General features: G+C 42.2%; 1 protein-coding gene across 3 annotated transcripts in view; it reads right to left on the reverse strand.

Annotated features, from left to right (window-relative positions):
* The window catches only part of LOC142401498 (glutamate receptor 1-like), a 196,518-nt gene that overhangs the window by 167,766 nt on the left and 5,272 nt on the right, over positions 1-23,480 (reverse strand). For all 3 annotated transcript variants that reach the window (XM_075486943.1, XM_075486942.1, XM_075486945.1), the window contains exon 2: positions 14,933-15,067. In XM_075486943.1, the coding sequence (XP_075343058.1) occupies positions 14,933-15,067 (135 nt within the window). The remainder of the gene's footprint in view (positions 1-14,932; positions 15,068-23,480) is intronic.

Consider the following 23,480-nt stretch of genomic DNA (forward strand, 5'->3'; position numbering starts at 1 on the left):
CTTGAGGTTTCTTGAATAAAACCTGTTCCCGACCAGGTTAGGTTCAGAGAGTCTGTTACTACGGTAACTGACCGAGAGGTTAAGTTACCTCTCTTTGTGAAACAGGCTAGAGTTACCCCTCTTTCTCTGGGTTGAGTTACCTCCCTTTGTGAAACGGAAAACTCAGAGTTTCCCTCATTTCAGGGTTAACCTACTCAGAGTTTTCACTAAACATGCTTCGTGAAACGGACTTCAGGACTGGATGCAGCCAAATACACCTGTTTAGTCACCAAGCAGCAATCTCCTTCACCTTGACACAGGGCAGAATATAAAGTGTTTTATAGTTTTTTTTTTTACCAACTCTTGGGCTTAATTTGACTAAATGTGCCCCTTCAACAGCGGACAAACGATCTGAAATAAGTATCTTCTCCCCGACTGTTTAGTCTGTGGAACGTAAAACTGACCGAGCTCTGCACCTGTGAGACAGACTCTGCAGTCGGAGGGGGACCATCTTCAGACGTAGCCTGGCTCTCACGCAGACCCTTCGTGCTTCGTGCATCTTCGTTACACTTCGTGAGCTCGCACGAGGGTCTGGGCGTGCCTTGTTGAGCCCGAAGTCTTCGGTTACCCCATAACCGGGCCCGCCTCTATGCCTAGATCCAATCACAATCGTGGGGCGGGGTGTTAACAGATTAGCTGCTGCTAGCTCCTGCTTTGCTCGCTGCTGTTGTGTTTTGTTTATTTTCCAACACAGACCGAGAGACTGGTCCACCCCAACGCGTCATGTCCGCTTTCGATATGATTGGTCGAAGTAGTACGTGACACACACATTGAATTCTCCAATCAGGTTCGAGAGGTTTTTGAATACAACCCCCGCCTACTCACAGCAGAGAACAGCTGGGCAACCGACAAAATTCCAGATGGATGAGAAACATCCATCTGCGTGAGAACCAGGTTACTTCAGACGCCTCCGAGGCAGGAAAACAAACATCTCTCCCAGAGCTGAGATTCAGCCCTCAGAGCCGCTGCAGCTGACACTTCAGACAGAGCTCGCAGCTTCTTTTAACGGGAATTATTCAGAGTGCTGACAGCTGCTGTCACACAACCACACAGCGCCACTGAACCTGATCCCAGGAAAATAAACCGCTTCAAGCTGCTGACTCAGCTGAAAGCTAAAAGCAGGGCAACAGTTCACCTGGCTTCACCTGACAGAACATCCAACCATAGCAGTAATGTACACATCTGTAACTACTAATCCACTGATATTGGTGCATATTTGGATATAGACTGCCTTCCTGATGTATATTCTATCAGACTCAGGGTGAAACTCATACCTACAAAACGAACAGCCTAAATCTATGTTTTCATTTCAGAATGTAACAGAAGTAAATGCAGAATCTGAAGCATCAACGCTCAGTGAAAGCTGTTCCAGTGTCTTTGGCTGTGTTTGAAACTACATACTACATACTTCCATACTTCCATATTTCCATACTACATACTTCCATACTACATACTGATCGATCAGACAGTAGGCAGAGCGTTTACCCACAATGCATTTCGCTCCTGCTTGAGCCGAAATCAGCCGGCCTGAAGCTGATTTCGCTTAAGCTCTAAACTCTGTAAACTTTAGCAACATTTGAAACATTTTCAGGCGAGAAAGTAGTCGTTTAGATCCCCAACGTGTTGAAAACCTGACAAAATACCGGCTATTTACAATTTTGTTCCCACGAATTCGGCGCTACTAAAGCTAGCCGCAGTGAGCAACGCACTTCCGGTTATTTTCACAAAATAAAATACCCGTTGCCTTTTATCATAGGGAAAGCCATTACCATACAATTGGTGCTTTTGTTTTGAAAACAGGAAGTGAACCTAGCCGCGTTGTAGCTAGCTTGAAACTGCCGTTTTGACAGGAAATGACGATCAGCGACGTCACGTTATGTTGCATCTTGGGTAGTTTGAGTATGAGTTGTAACCTCATGATGCATACTCAACATTTCGGAGAATCTAGTATCCATCCGGGAACTTCTCGCTTACTCAAACTCGCATACTAACTCAAAAAGTTAGTAGGAGAAGTATGCGGTTTCGAACACAGCCATGTTCCCATCCTGTTCCATCAGCTTCCTTAAACAACACTTTTTAACGCTTTGGGAACTGAAGATGCTGATTGTTGCAGCTTTTCACAGGAATCTGGGTCCATTCCTGCCTCTTCAGCTGCTCATCAGTCCCTGGTTGTTGTCGCCTGATCCTCCTCTTCACGCATTTCCAAAAGGAAACAGGAATTAGGAATTTTTCCAGTGGGTTTGACACTTTTTCTGAGCAGTTTGATGCAGACTTCCTATTCCAGAGCGGTACATTTAGTTGGGAATTGAGAAAACCTGCGACAGCATCCATCCAGGGAGAAGCAGAGCACATCAGTGACTCTTTCTGTTGTTTAACTAAAACATGGCGTGCGGTAAAAGATAAAGACCCACATCAGTGTAGCGTGTCAATCCGTCAGACTCATGCTGTTGAAGCTCTGAATAATTTCCTCTAACATCAGGACAACGAAGCACATTAACAGCTGACTGATGCTGAACGACTCACACGAATGGACTGATGGAGGTCACAATCCATCCATAACAAAAACAACACTTTGATGTTAAAAACACTGAGCTGTGTGGGCTCACTCACTCTTATGTCTTCGATCACAGCAGAATCTATTTAAATGTTTCACTTTAGTGCAAAATAGTCCCAGAAAATGTTCAGGGAAGCAGTAATCCAGAGTTAAAGGGGAAGTTCGTTTTTTTTTTTTTTTTTAAACCTGGACCTTATTTCTGACATAAAATACGTTCATCTACTCACTGATAACAGTTTGGTGAAAGTCGGAAGATATTTAGATCACTGGAGATCGGCGTATATCCATATAACGGGAGAGAACAGGGCAGAGACAATACAGCCTCTGAATAAGGCATTATCTGTCTTTATTTCACCAATACTTTAAGATGAATGAATGAGTGCGTACTATTGCACTGTTAGCTCAGAGCTGCCGTATTGTTGTTATTGGGGGCTTATCGGGGACCAGGACTGACCCCTGGGGAACCCCCCAGGTCGTAGCCATTTGGTCTGAGACACAGTTACCGATTTCAACAAAATACTTCCTGTCCTCGAGATAGGACTTGAACCAGTTTAAAGCACTACCAGAGAAAGCCCCCCGATAGTCCCGGATAACAACAACACGGCAGCTATGAGCTAACAGGGCAATAGTACGCGGTCATTCATTCATTGGTCTTAAAGTATTGGTGAAATAAAGACAGATAATGCCTTATTCAGAGGCTGTATTTTCTCTACCCTGTTCTCTCCCGTTATATGGATATACGCCGATCTCCAGTGATCTAAATATCTTCCGAAGGACGCCGACTTTCACCAAACTGTTATCGGTGAGTAGATGAACGTATTTTATGCCAGAAATAAGGTCCAAAATTTCTCAGAGACCACTCGTCCCACCACTGTTAGGATTTGGTGAACAACAGACCAAACAAAAGGTGCAACCAGCTGGAAAACTGGAAACTAAACTAATGAAAGTGACTAAAGACCAACATAACCTCAGGTTTACTGGGAAACAGAACAGCCAGCATCTGACAAAGACTGAGATAAACCATGGAGCTTATTTACCGAAGGGACAACGGCTGAGAGAGAATAACAGGTGTGTTGGAGAGCTGAAGAAACCAAACAGGAACCGAGGACAGCTGTGCAGGTGGGCGTGGGGAACTAAGAATCAACTAGAAAGTGAAGGAAGATCAGGACTGAAAGAGAAACACAAGAACAGAGCCGAGGCGGGACAAAGCCGAGGCTACAGCCGACAATAAGTCAACAAAACATAGAGGGAATACAAGCAAAAGGCCAATAAAGAACAGAGAATAAAGCCTGATTCAAACCAACAGCTAAAAAATACTAAGAACACAAACAAGAAAACAGAATCAAGCAAAACACAGAAAAATCAAGTCAAGAAAATCTGACCCAAAGCCAGAAAAACCACAAACTTTGACACTTTGGCTGTGTTCGAAACCGCATACTTCTCCTACTACTCCTACTAACTTTTTGAGTTAGTATGCGAGTTTTAGTATGCGAGAAGTTCCCGGGTGCATACTAGATTCCCTGAAATGTTGGGTATGCATCATGAGATAACTACTCATACTCAAACTACCCAAGATGCAACGTAACGTGACGTCGCCGATCGCCATTTCCTGTCAAAACGGCAGTTTCAAGCTAGCTACAACGCGGGTAGGTTCACTTCCTGTTTTCAAAACAAAAGCACCAATTGTATCGTAATGGCTTTCCCTATGATAAAAGGCAACGGGTATTTTATTTTGTGAAAATAACCGGAAGTGCTTTGCTCACTGCAGCTAGCTTTAGTAGCGCCGAATTCGTGGGAACAAAATTGTAAATAGCCGGTATTTTGTCAGATTTTCAACACGTTGGGGATCTAAACGACTACTTTCACGCCTGAAAATGTTTCAAATGTTGCTAAAGTTTACAGAGTTTACAGCTTAAGCAAAATCAGCTTCAGGACGGCTGATTTCGGCTCGGGCAGGAGCAAGATGCATTGTGGGTAAACGCTCTGCATACTGTCTGATCGATCAGTATGCCATATGCAGTTTGCAAGTATGTAGTATGCGATTTCGAACACCAACAAGTGTGTGGATTAGCAGCAGAAGGCAGGAGATATTAGCAAAATTCAAAAACATCTCCAATTATGTCACCGATTCATGGAGTTGCAGCATTCATTATAATGGATGTCTATGGGAGCTGTTTCTGTAATCTGCCATTGCAGAAAAACTAAAAAGCTGTAAAAACTGATGTTGTAGCTCATCAATGTACCATATACCATACATATACCAGACCTAATAATCCCCCATAGAATATTTCAGTTTGCACTGCATACATTGAAAATACAGCAGTTTGTGTGTGTGTGTTTTAACAGAAATTGGTGTTTACCTCTTATACACTAGTATTTAAAGGGTTCATTTTTTTTAAACAATTGAAAACTTGGTGGTTATGATCAGAACTAAAGTGGAAGAAAAGATTTCTGAAAAATAAGTGGAAAAAAATATTAACATATGGTATTTTGGGGATCATTTTAGAAGGGGACAAAAATGTCTCTTTTCAGAAATTAAGGAGTTTTTTTTTTTTAAATCAGGCATAACAAAAAATTAAAAATCCCTAAAAATCAATGTTGTTGCTAATCATTGACATATCCCAGAACATAATTATCCCTACTCAATAATTCCACTTTGCATTCCATATTTTGAAAATACTGGCACCTAAAGGCTTAAAATTTGGGCTAAAAAGTTTAAATTGGCATCTAAAGGGTTAATTTTTTTTAAAATAATTGAAAACTTGGTAGTTATGATCAGAACTGAAGTGTAATAAAAGATTTATGAAAAAAAGTGGGAAAAAATATTAATATATGATGTTTTTAGGTCGTTTTAAAAGGGAACAAAAATGTCCCTTGTCAGAAAATAAGGATTTTTTTTTTAAAGCAGACATAGCAAAAAAATTAAAAATCCCTAAAAATCAACGTTGTTGCTGATCATACACATGTCCCAGACCATAATTATCCCCGCTCAACAATTCCACTTTGCATTCTATATATTGAAAATATAGCAGTTTGTGTGTTTTTTTTTTTTTTTTACAAAAATTGGCTTTTACATCATTTAATCCAGTATTTAAAGGGTTACATTTTTGAAAATAATTGAAAACTTGGTAGTTATGATCAGAACTGAAGTGGAATAAAAGATCTACGAAAAAAAAGCGGAAAAAAATATTCACATATGATGTTTTTAGGTCGTTTTAAAAGGGGACAAAAATGTCCCTTTTCAGAAATTAAGTTGTGTTTTAAATCAGATATGAGAGTTAAGGCATATTTCCATCATATCAACCCCGTTTGTGTTCTGTTCGGGCCTCATTGTTGCTTTTCTACGGGGTTAAAGAGCAAAGTTCATGAGCCCGTCGTTTATAGATCACCAGTCAGCACCGACCACACGCATGTTCCAGTCCGATAAAGGGCCATTTCGTGTTTTTAAGCAGCTGTGTTTTACTAAGTCAGAACATTTTCAAGTGTCCAACTTTATGTTTAACACGACTGCTGATCGCTCAGATCAGAAGCAGCAGGGTTCTCCCTGCAGCACTGATGGAACTCAGCTCTAACGAGCTTGTAGCCTATAAGAAGTCAGACCCTGGCTGGTAAAGCCTGTGTTCTGGGGCAGAAAAACTTTGTTCTCTAAACCAGCCACACTGAACGCTCCCTGGAGCCAGAGTCCATTTAGCGCCGAGCTCCCTCCGGTCTGCATTTACTGCCGTTTGCTCTTTTAAAGGCCGCCTCCACCTCCCTCCATCCTCCGTAAATCACGAGCTGCCTGAATGAGGTCTGGCTGATGGAGGAGTGACGCACTAACCCGTGATGGCGAGCGCAGCGGACGGCCGGACGCAGCCTCACAAACCTCAGTCAGGCCAGCCGGAGCTTCCCGTGTTACACCAGCAAACCCGAAATACTGTAAATGTCACGTTAAAAAGCCTCAAAACCGGAGCTGCACGTTCTCCAACCGCTGGATCCACATCATACATCTGTAATAACCCTTTATTTTAAAGACTTTTAAGATGAAGCCAGCTTTTTCTGCTGTTAATAAACAGGCTGTGGGGAGTTTAATCCGTCCCCATTTTACTATAAAGCCAGAAGTGATGCATACGAATAAAAATGCCCATTTCATGTGCATTCATAGAGAATGGGACTCTTCAGACCTTCTGTGCACACATTTGTTTAGCAGTTTAACCTGTTCAGTTACCGTAAAATTCTCCTGACATGACCAAACTCCATCTTTGTCTCTTTTAAAATCTGAAACTTTGTTCCCAAACAGTCAGAATCCAGCTGCTGAACGTGGCCACATGTCACATATTCACACTCATTACCAGAGGTGGGTAGTAACGAGTTACATTTACTTGAGTAAGTTTTTTAAAACTGTACTTCTAGGAGTAGTTTTAAATCTCTATACTTTTTACTTTAACTTGAGTAGATGTGTGCAGCAGAAACTGTCCTCTTACTCCGCTACATTAGGCTACAATGAGCTGGTTACTTTTCTTCTTCCCTCTTTGTTATTCTACGCCTCATTATTTTTATCCCCCCGCGTACGCCTTAGCTTTAGGTTAGCTTAGGTTAGCTTTAGCATTAGCAGTCGAAGCAAACAAACAAAGAAACAGATGAAAAATGTCAGAATCAACGGTGGGAAATGCAGACACAGACGAGGCCTCATACTGAAAGCATGTTTACCTTACAAAGAGTGAGAAACAGCAGCTACATTATGTGTCTTCTGTGTCAACCAAAACAAACGCACATTTCAGCAGAAACTCAACATCTAACTTGAGGAAACATGTAGCGGTAAGTTTCCTAAACTCGTTTTTTCCCCCATGGATAGGTGAATGTTTGTTTTTTAGGTTACATATGTTTTAAACATTTCCTAAGTCAATTTTTTATTGAAGTTCAATTTGAACTTCAAATTTAAATTAATTCATTTTAATTTATTTTATCAATTGGATGAACTCTAATTTGCCTAAAGATGATTATTTAGTATTTTTGTCTGTCTGATTGAATGCTTGTGTTAAAGGAGAACTGCGGTATTTTCAACATTAAAGGATAAGACCGGTTTTTTGACATTGGGCCCTTGATTTCACATTATAACATGATGTTCTACTCACCCCTGCTTGTTGTTGGTCATTTGGAGCTGTTCCGAAGATATTCGAGAGGCGTCTGGCTGCTCTCTTGAGATATTCGGCCATGAAACGGTTTCCTATGGGCAAGCTTATACAGGCACAAACTATGCTGTTTATAATTTATTAATTACTGTACATTAGCACTGATAACGTGGAGGTGCGTCGCTTACTTAAAAAAATCCGGGTTTCTGTAATTTTGAATTTTTGTCGTAAAGTGGGTGTTACTGACGTCCTCGTGGTGCTACTGCCACAGACAGCCCACAGACCTGCTGCCTATTTATTCATTCGGCTAAAATTCAAAATTAGTAACCCGGATTTTTTTAAGTAAGCGACGCACCTCCACGTTATCAGTACTAGTGTACAGTAATTAATAAATTAAAAACAGCATAGTTTGTGCCTGTATAAGCTTGCCCATAGGAAACCGTTTCATGGCCGAATATCTCAAGAGAGCAGGCAGACGCCTCTCGAATATCTTCGGAACAGCTCCAAATTACCAACAACAAGCAGGGGTGAGTAGAACATCATGCTATAATGTGAAATCAAGGGCCCAATGTCAAAAAACCGGTCTTATCCTTTAAGCCTCTTTTCTGAGTCGTCTGCAATGTTTTAGAACCCCCCTCACTGCTTTTTTGATGTTTACTGCTGTCTCCGGTATTTGCCTAATTTTGATTCTTCTCAACCTGCTTCAGAATGGCAAGTCATGCGCATGTCTAGAAAGGTCCGTAAAAGCACAATAAACGTCCGTTTTCAAAATCATCAACTCACCGGAGTGGTTACTGGTGTGCACTGGTAATCCATATCAAATTTTGTGGCGAAAAGTTGCTTCTGTCGTGTTTTATTTGACATTTTGTACTGGATGTTCGCTGATATTACTCCGCCACCGCTAAGAAAATAGTGCGAGCATGAACGAGCTGCCAAATAAAACACGACAGAAGCAACTTTTCGCAACGAAATTTGATATGGATTACCAGTGCACACCAGTAACCACTCCGGTGAGTTGATGATTTTGAAAACGGACGTTTATGGTGCTTTTACGGACCTTTTAAGACATGCATATGACTTGCCATTCTGAAGCAGGTTGAGATGAATCAAAATTAGGCAAATACCGGAGACAGCAGTAAACATCAAAAAAGCGGTGAGGGGGGTTCTAAAACATTGCAGACGACTCAGAAAAGAGGCTTAATGTTGAAAATACCGGAGTTCCCCATTAACAAATAAATCAGACGTTACTCAACAGTTACTCAGTAGTTGAGTAGTTTTTTCACCAAGCACTTTTTTACTCTTACTCAAGTAATTATTTGGATGACTACTTTTTACTTTTACTTGAGTCAAATTATTCTGAAGTAACAGTACATACTTGAATACAATTTTTGGCTACTCTACCCACCTCTGATGATGGTTTCCTCCCACGTGAAAAATATGTGGAACGGTTGTATTTACTGCAGCTGAAGGTGAGAATCATGTCTCAGCTGCTGGAACTGAGTTACAGTCTGAACACAATGAAGAAAAGAAGAATCGTGCCCAATCCTGCAGGTAATTACAGCTGTCAGCTGAAAACGTGCCCTGCTCCAAATTTGCAAACAATACCACAAAAAAAATGAATATTTTACATCTTATTTATAATCTTCTGCCCAGCACGTCTCCACCTTCTGCTTCACACGCCGCCTTCAGACAGCGACATGCGAGAATATGTTGAAGAAACTATTTTTTTAAGGCAAGTTGCTTTGAGGCTGCTCGTTTTGTTTTGATCGTACCTGCTTCGGTCACCTCATCATGGGAAATGGGAGGCAGAGCCTTTAGTTATCAGGCCCCTCTCTGTGGAACCAGCTGCCAGTTTGGGAGGCAGAGCCTTCAGTTATCAGGTTCCTCTCTGTGAAACCAGCTGCCAGTTTGGGAGGCAGAGCCTTCAGTTATCAGGCCCCTCTCTGTGGAACCAGCTGCCAGTTTGGGAGGCAGAGCCTTCAGTTATCAGGTTCCTCTCTGTGAAACCAGCTGCCAGTTTGGGAGGCAGAGCCTTCAGTTATCAGGTTCCTCTCTGTGAAACCAGCTGCCAGTTTGGGAGGCAGAGCCTTCAGTTATCAGGCCCCTCTCTGTGGAACCAGCTGCCAGTTTGGGAGGCAGAGCCTTCAGTTATCAGGTTCCTCTCTGTGAAACCAGCTGCCAGTTTGGGAGGCAGAGCCTTCAGTTATCAGGCCCCTCTCTGTGAAACCAGCTGCCAGGTTAGGAGGCAGAGCCTTCAGTTATCAGGCCCCTCTCTGTGGAACCAGCTGCCAGTTTGGGAGGCAGAGCCTTTAGTTATCAGGCCCCTCTCTGTGGAACCAGCTGCCAGTTTGGGAGGCAGAGCCTTTAGTTATCAGGCCCCTCTCTGTGGAACCAGCTGCCAGTTTGGGAGGCAGAGCCTTTAGTTATCAGGCCCCTCTCTGTGGAACCAGCTGCCAGTTTGGGAGGCAGAGCCTTCAGTTATCAGGCCCCTCTCTGTGAAACCAGCTGCCAGTTTGGGAGGCAGAGCCTTCAGTTATCAGGCCCCTCTCTGTGGAACCAGCTGCCAGTTTGGGAGGCAGAGCCTTTGAATTGGCTCTATATGAATTAATTGGATTATTTTGAAATTAATTAAGATTACAATGAATTTAATTCCAATTGGCTTGAATTGGACTTTACTATTTAAGTGCCTTAAGATGACATTTGTTGTATTTGGCGCTATATAAATAAAAATGAATTGAATTGAATTTGAAATCATGAGATGATTTGCATCTGTTTAATCAGAAGAATCGCAGCTCTCCAACAGGCCACCTTCCAGCCCGCTGGCAGCATGTTGGCTGTTTAAGGGGCTCCAGCTTCCTGTGGTCATCACAGAATTTAACATAAAGCAGGACTGATCTGAGCTGATCGGTGCTTTGCAGTCTTGTTCGGCCCTCTGAGGGGCCGGCGTCCTGCCTCCAAAGACAGCTAGGACAGGCTCCAGCCCCCCAGGACTCTGAATTGGATTAAACGGGTATAGAAAGTGGATGGATTTGAGTAATGACCCTTTCGGACCTGCTTTTCTTTCCATTAATCCATGTCGTGTCTGAACGAGCACCCTGGGGCTTTGCTGCAGTCTTGATTTTGGGAGAAATCTGCAGCAAAGCTGGTGGGAAAGAGTCACAACAAGTCTTTCACTAAACTTTGCGCAGTGATGGAGAAGCACTGCGTGCGGCTGCAGACGTGGCGTCAGGGAGGATCTGTTCACCGTGCGAATCCCACTTTAGCTCCTCAGTAAAGCAGCTCTTACAGGGCTGTGAGGAAACGACTCCAACGTGGCTCTAATATGCAGAAAGAACAGTTTCAGGCGATCAGATCATCAGATAAGTCTAATAATCTTTGTTAATTATCAGTCCAACAGCTGACGGGCTCCTTTTATATCCTCTCTGAAGGTTTTATGGAGCAAATAATGCATAAAAACAACGTTAAAGAAAAGAGTAAATTAATTTTCTTGGTGCTGTGATGCTTTTCTCACGTCGACACTTCCTCATCACTTCAGATTACCCTAACTCAGGCCCAGAGGCAGCGCAGAATGGGGGGAAGGGTTCGCACACTGAGATGAATAATTGTACAGTATCGTTTCTGAATGTGCGACCTTTGCATCCTCTGCAGCTTTCGGAGGTGATAGATTTTGCCGTGGGGTCTGATTCTGGCTGAGACTCCGTGGAGGACAGAATCAAACATCCAAAAATCTCGCTTTAAGGTTATTCATGGAGAACGTCTCCCGACGGCCGAGACAAACACTTAAAGATCATTTAAGAGTCTCTGAGGAGCTGAGTCTGCTGAGTGTTCAACTGAAATAAAAGCTGCAGGTTCCTGTAACACTCCCCACTGCTGCAGCAGCTCGTCTCTTTATTCGCACCCCCAGCAGTAAGGGAGCGTTTGAGTCCTTCTTTCACTCTCCTGCAGTTCTGTTTTGGTTTCCACCAGATGCTGAGGAAAATGTGCTTTCACCAAACGGTCTGGGTCTCACAGTGAGGCCACTGAGGCCTGTTGATGCACACTGAAATAATTAGGGCTGGGCTAGTTAAGTCGTTAACTCATTATTATTGCGTTAACTAGTTAATTATTTAACGATTATTTAACAATTATTTTATCGTGCATTAAGGCAGGTTTTATTCATTTATTTATTTATTTTTTTTATTATTTAAAATTTAAAATTATAAAAATAAAAATTTTGGCAGAGAGTCTGTTGCTCACAGGCTTTTATTCTGTAAAAGTCTGTTGCTGTCTGCTGCGGAACCGGAAAATCAAATCAAATCAAATCAAATTTATTTATATAGCATATTTCATGTACAAATAATTCAAAGTGCTTTACATAAAATAAAAACATTCCAGCAGGTAGTGGAAGGAGCATTACAATACATAAAAGAATATAAAGAGAAACAAATAAAATAATTTAAATGAATTTAAAAACAAGCAACAGTCTAGATAAGTTAAAAGATATCGTGCAGATTTCATGCATAGACACATGAGAACAGAAATGTTTTTAACCTGGATTTAAAAATGTCTCCATTTGGTGAAAGTTTAATCTCCACTGGCAGTTTGTTCCACTTGTTTGCAGCATTACAGCTAAATGCTGCTTCTCCATGTTTAGTCTGGAAAAGAAAGTAATCGGCGGATCCACCAAACATGGAGAAGGGTACGGAACTTTTACTCGGCCATTTTCATGTTAAAGTTCTTCCAGACGGCGGAGTCGACAGAACCAAAGTCATCTGTAAACACTGCCAAGTTGAATTGTCTTCTCAGCGTAGTAGTTCCAGTCTAAAATATCACTTAAAGGCAAAACACACAACTGATAGCAGCAAGTCATTCAAGGAAACAGACAGTGGAGCGAGGCTTCTACGTAAAAACTACAGAAAGATGCTGATGTTAAAAGTGTGTTTGCACAACAAATGTTATGGCACTTTCATTCATATGGCAGCACATTTAAAATAAAACTAAATGCTAAAAGCTATACACTACTTTTGAATTCATTTTTGGATTTTGCGTACAAATGCCATTAATCATGATTAATCAGGGAAATTATGTGATTAATTAGATTAAACATTTGAATCGTTGCCCAGCCCTATAAATAATTCAAACTCAATTAATTCTGAAGCATTTTGACTCGTAATGAAGGATGAACTTTTATTTAAAATGCTTGGAGCATTCCTAAGAGCTTTAATAAAGGCAGCTTCTTTTTCCTTTTACATGTTTAAAGTCCTGCTCTGGAGATTGTGAACCCTCTAAAACCTCTGTGTTTAAAACCCAAGGAAAACACTTCTCGTGCCTTTAAAATTGTCCAGATTATGCTTCTACCTTCTCTTCCTGACTCAGGGGTCTGTGGACGTCTCTCTGAGGTAAAAACCAGCTCTGATTCTGGTGTAATTCAGCCAACATTTGCATATCACACGTGTAATGACTGCATGTTAAATAAAGTCCAATAAGAGAGCGATAATCATTGCTCAGGGACTCATATACACCTGGAAGAATCATAATGTTTGCACTTTCAGGAGCCAGGCCAACTGGAGGCTGCAGCCGGCCCAAAGTTAGTCCAGTTTGCAGGGTTAGCAGAAGCAAACTGGTTAGCCCAATTCGTCTGAGGCTTCATGACAGCAGGAACAGAAACACCTTTGATAACAAAACTGCCCCCCAACAGTTACTCTTTTAAAATGTTTATATTTATAAGCTGAAAGTTTTTGTACCTCCATTGTGAGTTTTGGTGGGGACTCGATCCCACGCTTGATCTGAGCATTAAACGAGGCTCAACAGAACTGCAGACCGGATCAGACACAACAACGAGAATCTGAAATGAAGGTTATTCTAAGAAGTTGATCCACCAGCATCAACAGGAACCCAACTTTCAGGAGCTGTTTCCAGGGCTGTGTTCGAAACCGCATACTACATACTACATACTACATACTACATACTTCCATACTACATACTTGCAAACTGCATACTTCCATTCTGCATATGGCATACTGATTAATCAGACAGTATGCAGAGCGTTTACCCACAATGCATTTCGCTGCCTCCCGAGCCGAAATCAGCTGGCCTGAAGCTTATTTCGCTTAAAGGTAGGGTAGGAGATCCTGGATTTTGAGTCCAGCGAAGCTGAAAATACACAGTTAAAAAGTCCCAACCCTTTTCTTCACTTTCCCCCCGAAGGCACGCCTCTAGAGTACATGAACGCGCACGAGCACGAAGGTGCACGAGCGCTGTTCTGACAGCAAGCATCGATCATTGCCGTATTTAGTATTTAGTATATGATAACTATACGTTTAATAATGCTAGGTGCTAGCCAAGCTGGCTCTAGTTTAGCTTCCTGCCAAGCTTCTGGACGCGTAATTTGTTTACGGAGCAGGGTACACGCACAGGGGGAAGGAGGGGGAGGGAGGAGCAGATTGCAGTTTGATAGACGGCATCAGTATCCAATCATTGTGAACGGTCCGTTCACAATGATTGGATACTGTTTTTCCTAGATTGTACGTTCTAGAGGCCACTAAAACTTTTCATATTTGTGTCAAAGCTTTTAATTAATTGGTTGCAATGGGGGTGTGAAGAGTATTTCAAGCAATATGTAAAAAAATGTTCCAGAAAAAGATCCCCTACCCCACCTTTAAGCTCTAAACTTTGTAAACTTTAGCAACATTTGAAACATTTTCAGGCCAGAAACTAGTCGTTTAGATCCCCAACGTGTTGAAAATCTGACAAAATACCGGCTATTTACAATTTTGTTCCCACGAATTCGGCGCTACTAAAGCTAGCCGCAATGAGCAACGCACTTCCGGTTATTTTCACAATATAAAATACCCATTGCCTTTTATCATAGGGAAAGCCATGATGATACAATTGGTGCTTTTGTTCTGAAAACAGGAAGTGAACCTACCCTCGTTGTAGCTAGCTTGAAACTGCCGTTTTGACAGGAAATGACGATCGGCGACGTCACGTTACGTTGCATCTTGGGTAGATTGAGTATGAGTAGTAACCTCATGATGCATACCCAACATTTCGGAGAATCTGGTATGCATCCGGGAACTTCTCGCTTACTCAAACTCGCATACTAACTCAAACAGTTAGTAGGAGTAGTAGGAGAGGTATGCGGTTTCGAACACAGCCCTGGAGTGCAGCACCATCACCTGCACGGTGGTGTTTTTAGCCCCCTGGGGTTGAAACGCAGGATGCTGAACCTTATAGTTTCTGGACTTACAGGCGTAGGTCATGGCGAAGCTGCTCCCGATGTCCACCATGTCCACCTGTGGCACCAGCTTGGGGACGTCCTGATGCTGCGCCAGAGCGAAGCGAAACACCTCGTACTCGTGTGAGCCGGTGGGGAAAAGGCCTCCTGTTTGAAACACAACAGTGTCCCCATGAGAGTTCTGTCCGTCTGGGTGTCAAAAGAAGACGTGCATGTGTTTAAACGTGCACAATTTATTAACAGTTTGTAGAAGGAACAAAGTGATGATCCACTTTCAGAACCAGTGGAGACCGAGTCTGGTGTGTAAAACCTCTGAAAACTATTCATCTCCCAACTGAGTTACATTTAATCTTTTCACCACGTTCTGAATGACTCCTCAAGGTCGAATGAACGTGTTGAAATCTCAGTTTTCCTCAGTTTATTAGCATCCTGCCCCACAGATTTTAGCATGTAATTGCTCTGTGATGTGAATGCGACTCCATTTTTAACCTTCTTCTTCTTCTGTGAACTCAATCCTTGTATTTTAAATTGAATTTCTGTTCTTTTATCCTGCCTGGAACCAGGTCGTTGTGAATTTGGCTTTCATATGCAAAGCGGGAATGTGTTTCTGCAAACCTGCCAATATATGTAGTCCTGTAAAAAAGAAAGTACACCCTCTTTTAGTCCTATGGTTTTGTGTCTGAGGACATAAGAAAAATCAATGAAATTAGGTCAATCCAACATCAGATGTCATTATTTATTGATCAAAAACTGAGATAAAACACAAAAGCAGTGTGTGAAAAACTAAGTGAACTCTTCCTGCTTCCACAGGAACTCAGAGGGTCAGTAGCAGCCAGGAGCTGCTGATCAATGCTTGATTAACTGATCATCAGTCAGTGTGAGCAGCTCTAGTCACCGAGAGGCTGTTAAATCTTTCGAAGTTCTCCGTCGGGCTGTCGGATACGCAAGGCAGTTCACCTCCCGATCAGTAGGCGTCGTTACGTTAGACGACCCAATCTCGTGACGTCTATCTTGAAAGTCGTTGATTGATTGTTTACCTTCCGGCTCCGTTCCACTCCTCACAGTGAACGATGGCGACCTCTTCAATAAGTCGTTCCTCGATTTGCTCCATTTTTTTAAAATGTTGACCGGCACACAGCAAACTCTTTCAAAAATGATGGTGGCCATAAATCGGCCTTAAAACCGACTGCTCTGGAGAGAGGTTTGATTGAAGGGATTGAAAAAGTTATCTACTGTATTTTGACCAAAACGAGTCACAGATATTAAATTGAAACCTCAGAAAAAAAAGGTTGCAGGAAAACCAATTGAAAAGTAATTTTTTAGGGCATGTGGCCAGAAAAAACTAAAACTATCACTTCTTATGAAGAACAACACATAGATGTACGGAAGCTGAGAGTTCAACACCCTCCAACATGAGCAAATAAAAACACCTGAATGACACAGACGAGCAGTGGCTTATCATCGGTAAAGAAAAGGACCTAAAAAGTGGGATTTTATGGTGATTTAAACATAGTTTGATGAAGATATGGTTGCAGATATTTGTAAATGTTAAGTTGTTTTCACATTTCTGCTCAGTGAGCATTGCAAACTGTTCATGAGAATGAAAAGTCAAAGTGTTTTGTCAGTTGTGTATTTTGTAGGTCAGAAAATTCCATCGTCATATCTGCCTTTGCTTTGGTCTCAACTCCACAGCCTCAGTTTCATGACTCAGTCAACAACAGTTTTTCTTTCACTTATTGTTTGATGATAGGGTTATAAGGCCGTTTCCAAACTATCTGGAGTCCATCGTTCTACAGAGAGAAAGATTATTCACATGTGGAAAACATTCAGGACAGCAGTCAGTCTGCCCAGGAGTGGACGTCCCAGCAAGGTCACCCCAAGGTCAAAAACCCAAGAGCTACATCTCAGACTCTGCAGGCCTCAGTTAGCATGTTAAAGGTTAAAGGTCACCCCGAGGTCAAAAACCCAAGAGCTACATCTCAGACTCTGCAGGCCTCAGTTAGCATGTTAAAGGTTAAAGGTCACCCCGAGGTCAGAAACCCAAGAGCTACATCTCAGACTCTGCAGGCCTCAGTTAGCATGTTAAAGGTTAAAGGTCACCCCGAGGTCAGAAACCCAAGAGCTACATCTCAGACTCTGCAGGCCTCAGTTAGCATGTTAAAGGTTAAAGGTCACCCCGAGGTCAGAAACCCAAGAGCTACATCTCAGACTCTGCAGGCCTCAGTTAGCATGTTAAAGGTTAAAGGTCACCTCAAGGTCAGAAACCCAAGAGCTACATCTCAGACTCTGCAGGCCTCAGTTAGCATGTTAAAGGTTAAAGGTCACCCCGAGGTCAGAAACCCAAGAGCTACATCTCAGACTCTGCAGGCCTCAGTTAGCATGTTAAAGGTTAAAGTTCATGACAGCACCGTTAGAAACAGATTGAACAAGTATGGCTTGTTTGGAAGGGCTGCAGGAGGAAGCCTCTTCTCTCTAAAAAGAACATGGCTGCACAGCTTAGGTTTTCAAAGCTGCATCTGAACAAACCACAAGACTTCTGGAACAAAGTCCTTTGGACAGACCAGACCAAAGTGGAGATGTTTGCTCATAATGCACAGCAGTACGTTTGGAGGAAACCAAACACATCATATCAGCACAAACACCTCATACCAACTGTCAAGCACGGTGGTGGAGGGCTGATGATCTGGGCTTGTTCTGCAGCCACAGGACCTGGGCTCCTTGCAGCCATTGAGTCCACCATGAACTCCTCTGGATACCAAAGTGTGGGCCAAGATTCCTCCTAAACCATGAGAGAGACTGATAATGTCCCACAGGAAACCATTACTTCAACTTCCTGCAGCTACTAGCTGCTGGATCAGGGGTTCACTTAGTTTCTCACTCACTGCTGCTGAAGCTGCTGGATCAGGGGTTCACTTAGTTTTGTGATGTGTTATCTGAGGATTTACTGAGTTTTAACTCCTTCTGAGGACCAATTTCATCATTATGTCCTCCTACATCAAGCCTTAGAATTTAATGAGGGTGTACTTTCTTTTTCAAATCACTATAGTACCATCTGAGAACTGCAGGTAGGTACTTCGGTTACCTTTGAGACCCAGTTTCAGGCTTTTTTTCCTTCTTTATTTTGTCATGTATTTTTGTTCCTCCTGAGTCACAAATTAAATCACCAAACCACAGGGAAAGATAACGTTAAGTCCTTCTAAACGGGGCTCGAAAGTAGCCGTACGTTTTTGTGCACAACAACAATAACAACAACACAAACAAGAAGCTGACCCACTGCTCCATAATCCTACGAGTTTCAGTGCAGTTTTAATCTTCTTCTTCAGGCAGCATGCACTGCTCGGCAGTAATTGCTGTTAAAAGCATCTTCCTGCAGCTCTCATTCCAGCTATTTTCCCCGCACTCACACCCTCTCGACATAATGGTTCTTAGGTTCACGTGGATATAATCTGAGCACTTAAACTCCGATTGATGGAGATGCTTCATGTGTTGCTCTCACAGATAATCATTTGTCCTCTCTGCCATCTTCAGTAACTGGGAAACGCACTTCTTGAACTTCTTCCAACACAAAAACACAAGTCGGATAACTTCTAAAACCTTTAGTCCTGGCCTGAACCATGAAGCAGGTTCAACATCTCCAGGATATCTTCTTTTTAACTGGCTTAAAGGGATAGTTCGCCTCTTTTGACATGAAGCTGTATGACATCCCATGTTAGCAACATCATTTATGAACATCTTCTTACCCCCTGCTGCGTCCTGTGAGCAGAGTTCCAGCCTCGTTTTGGTGTTGATGAAGGTAGTCCGGCTAGTTGGCTGGGGTTTAAAAAATAAAGCGTTTTGCTTCTCAAAACAATATGCGTTCAAAAGAGTAATACATTTGCATCACAAAATCGATCTCCAGGAAAAAGTCAGACCTCACAATCGCTTGGCCCTATTTCCTCTACCTTCGTATCACTGCCTGCTGCCGCCTGCCGACAGCCGCGCCTGTTACGGTGTTTGCTGCTCGGAAGCAGGGGACTGCTCGGTCTGCACTTCGGTCTGCACGGTCTACAAGTCAATGTTCATAAATGATGTTGCTGATATGGGATGTCATACAGCTTCATGTCAAAAGAGGTGAACTATCCCTTTAACCCAACAACTGACCTCTAATGAGCATCTTATCCTGTGTTTTCTGACTCTGAATACGTTTACGTTCACATGCGAAAAGAACGTACAATTGCAGCGTACAATCCTGCACTTCCAGGTGTTTTGACATTTGTAGCTATGAAAGCAAAGCGGCTCCTGTTGTCAAAAAGAGGAATATCCAGCCCAGCCTTGTGATGGTTGATGCCATCAGCTCGTCAGCCTCATAGAAGCTTTAACATCAACACTGATGTGCAGATGAGGTGAAATTCAGTGCCGACAGTTATTCTTAAAGATTATGCATAAAAAGGTAAACATGCCATCTTTTAAAGATGAATCAAAGCTGCTTCCCTTGTTTTCTGCAGCGACTTTAAAATTTGGGCCATCGCAGTTCAAAAAGCAGAAATAACAATCATGATGTGCCGTTTCTACTACAGAAAAGATGCGATGGGTGAATAACTGAATCAGCAGATTAAATAAAAATTGCGTTAAAGAATGAGTAAATCTTCCTGGTTTATGGTTCTGTGCTTTAGGGAATGGGATCAGATGCAACACTGGCTGCTTTAGATGCTCTTTGCACCGATTAAAAAACAAATCCGTTTTCTATACCCGTTTAATCCGATTTAAGGCAGCTCGATTTAGCTTCTATATGAACTGAAGTTTTGGAGGAATTGTTTCCCAGCTTGTGCTGTTTGCATTCATGTTTTAACGTATTTTTTTTAGGGTTGGGCGAGTTAACTCGTTATTATCGCGTTAACTTGTTAATTATTTAATGCCGATAAATATTTTATCACGCATTAACGCAGGTTTTATTATTGTAAAAGTCTGTTGAATGCATCACATTCACACAGTTACAGCAAACACCACGAAGCATGGAGCAATAAAATAAAGATAAACTAGCAGGTAACATCACCGCTACAGGTGTGAAGCTCACGGAGCTAACCTGCACTAACCGGCGCTACTTCCTGTTTTACTTGTTTCAACATAAAAGCACGTATTTCAAAATAAATTTTAAAAAACTCCTGCATTTACAGCCAAGTTGAATTGTCTTCTCAGCGTAGTAGTTCCAGTCTAAAATATCACTTAAAGGCAAAACACACAACTGATAGCAGCAAGTCATTCAAGGAGACAGACAGTGGAGCGAGGCTTCTACATAAAAACTACAGAAAGATGCTGATGTTAAAAGTGTGTTTGCACAACAAATGTTATGGCACTTTCATTCATATGGCAGCACATTTAAAATAAAACTAAATGCTAAAAGCTATACACTACTTTTGGATTCATTTTTGGATTTTGCGTACAAATGCGATTAATCATGATTAATCAGGGAAATCATGTGATTAATTAGATTAAAGATTTTAATTGTTGCCCAGCCCTAATTTTTTTGTAGTACACAAGTTAAGCACCCCACTCTGTTCTGATCAGGCAGCTCCAACAGACTGATCAGGACCAAGTGTTTGAGTTTGAATTTAAATTCACACGGGAGGTACCTGAGAAATCTGGAGCCTAAGCTGGACCCCCGTGACCTCTGACCCCTCAGATGGCGCTGCATCAACAGCTGATAGAAGCACACGGACAAGGGATTACTGTGGGAAACCTTTGTTCAGCACTACGATCCAGAGTTCCATTCACAGCCTTTACTGTGCAGAGAAGAAGCCTGATGTTAACCTGGTCCAGAGGCGGAGTCCACTTCTCTGGGCTCGGAGGCGTCTGGGATGGAGCGTCACACGGTGGAAACGTGTGCTGTGGTCAGAGCCATCAGTGTTCCAGATCTTTGTTGGAAGAAACGGAGCAAAGAGCCAAAGGAGCATCCAGCCTGCTGTCAGCAACCAGTCCCTGCAGCCAGGCTCTGGGATGGGATGGGGTTGGATCAGGGCCCCAATGAGCAAAGCTCACTTCCACTTCTGTGATGGCAGCATTGATTCAGAAAAGTTCACTGAGATTTTACAGCAACAGGTGCTGCCTTCAGGAGCACGGCTGTGTTCGAAACCGCATACCTCTCCTACTACTCATACTAACTATTTGAGTTAGTAAGCGAGTTTGAGTAAGCGAGAAGTTCCCGGATGCATACTAGATTCTCCGAAATGTTGGGTATGCATCATGAGGTTTCTACTCATACTCAAACTACCCAAGATGCAACGTAACGTGACGTCGCCGATCGTCATTTCCTGTCAAAACGGCAGTTTCAAGCTAGCTACAACGAGGGTAGGTTCACTTCCTGTTTTCAAAACAAAATGCACCAATTGTATCGTAATGGCTTTCCCTATGATAAAAGGCAACGGGTATTTTATTTTGTGAAAATAACCGGAAGTGCGTTACTCACTGCGGCTAGCTTTAGTAGCGCCGAATTCGTGGGAACAAAATTGTGAATAGCCGGTATTTTGTCAGATTTTCAACACGTTGGGGATCTAAACGACTACTTTCTCGCCTGAAAATGTTTCAAATGTTGCTAAAGTTTACAGAGTTTAGAGCTTAAGCGAAATCAGCTTCAGGCCGGCTGATTTCGGCTCGGGCAGGAGCGAAATGTATTGTGGGTAAACGCTCTGCATACTGTCTGATCGATGCAGAATGGAAGTATGTGATATGTAGTATGCGGTTTCGAACACAGCCCACATCTTTCCTAGGGACGTCCGTGCATTGTTCAAGCAGACCATGTAAAAGCACATGATCCAAAAGGTGAGGAAGAAGAGGGTACAGGTGCTGGACTGACCCGTCCCCAGCAGAGAACCTTCAAATGGGATTCAATGCATTTTCACTTCATCCCAGGGTTGTATTACTGTTGTATAACTGTGGGCATTTCTCTTTCATGCTAATATCTGGGGCACTTGGATGTCCCGTTTTATTTTTAGTACCTACAGCCGGAGCTCATTTACATTTTTCTAAAAAAAAAAGTTATACAAAAATCTTGTTGATCAGATATTTTTATATCGTTGTTTGTTCATAGAGTTTTAATCCCTAAATGTTTTCATTATGAAGGTCCGTGAACACCACCTGCTGCGGTTTAACACCGTTTGGGATTCCATTAAAATGATTTTTAATCAAACTCTGGTCAGATAGAACGTCTTGCGTCCCTTTTGTTCGTAGAGCCTAAGGTCGTCCTGCTACGTTCTGCAGCTGTGGAGCTGGATCCATGATTAGATTTGTCTGCTTTTTGAGGCAGAAATTAAGAAAAAAACAAGCCTTGGGGCCCCAGATGATAAACAAACTTGCAACTAAAATCGTCAGTAAAGTGTGTCGCGAGCATAAAAAGTCAGCGCTGCAACATAGAGACGTTATAGGCAGATTATTGGAATAGTATGTGACTTATTTGAAGGCTGGGAGCGCTCCATCTGCTCTGACAGAAGGGCTTCCTACGAACATGCAGGGAAAGCGAAATGACTGATTTTCAGTTCGTTGGTATGCGGGGTCAGACAGCAGGAGTGATTTAATTCCACTAAAACTCAGGTTAGTGCGACACGATGCCTCATCAGCATCAAACCTGAGAGCAAACTGCAGTGGGAGTCTGGACCAGTGGGCTGATGCATCACATTACAACTTCATTTTGGGAGAATAACACGCTCAGCGGACCACAGCTGCACCAAGTTTGGCCGAGCCAAACGAGGCTCCAACGGGGCCGAAACAGGATCCACCAGGTGTACAAACTTTATGAAATGATTGATTTATTTAAGCATTCAGCAACAACAAGAAGCTCGGATCAAAAGTGCATTTACTCCCTTTATTTTGTGATAATTAATCAAAATAAACACCTTTAACCATTAACATCCAGGCTGTGTTTGAATATCTTTGAGCATTTATAGAGTAAATATTTATAATTAATAGATTATTCATGCACTGGAGGTAAAACTAGTGTCAGAATAAGGAAACTTTAAACACTCAGAGTCAGAATTATTCAATTCCAGCTGTTTTCACTTCAATGACAACAACAAGATAATAAAATCTGAAGTTAATGATGCCACTTATTTAAACAAACAGTTAAGTTTAGGTGTGTAAAACTGGATAAAACCATGATAAAAATTGTCCACCAAACTTTGATAACTGACTGATTGATTATTCAGTTTTTCATGTAAAAGTAAAGAGTTTCCAATCCTCCTTTTAGTTTTTATTTGACCATTTATCAATATTCTACAGATTTAATCCCTGATTAATTAGAGACAATTGGCAAAATAATTTATATTCTTGTGTAAAATCCCACTAATATATAAACACCAGCATCATTATCTCCTACAAAGCAACTTAAAAACCTGAAATACTTTCTGATTCCTTTAAGACTCCGGTGTAACTGTCCATGGTGCTGATCACTGCTTCACGCTGATTTGTATGAAGAAGTCGGGGGTGGGGATTCCCAAAGACGTAGCGGGGAGTGTGCTTCGGCTGTATTTTCCGCACCTGAAACTAGTTCCCAAACCGACATGAGCAAACCAAGCCTTCCGTGTAGATTTAC

This window comes from Odontesthes bonariensis, chromosome 16, assembly GCF_027942865.1.
Source record: "Odontesthes bonariensis isolate fOdoBon6 chromosome 16, fOdoBon6.hap1, whole genome shotgun sequence".
Lineage (NCBI taxonomy): Eukaryota > Metazoa > Chordata > Actinopteri > Atheriniformes > Atherinopsidae > Odontesthes > Odontesthes bonariensis.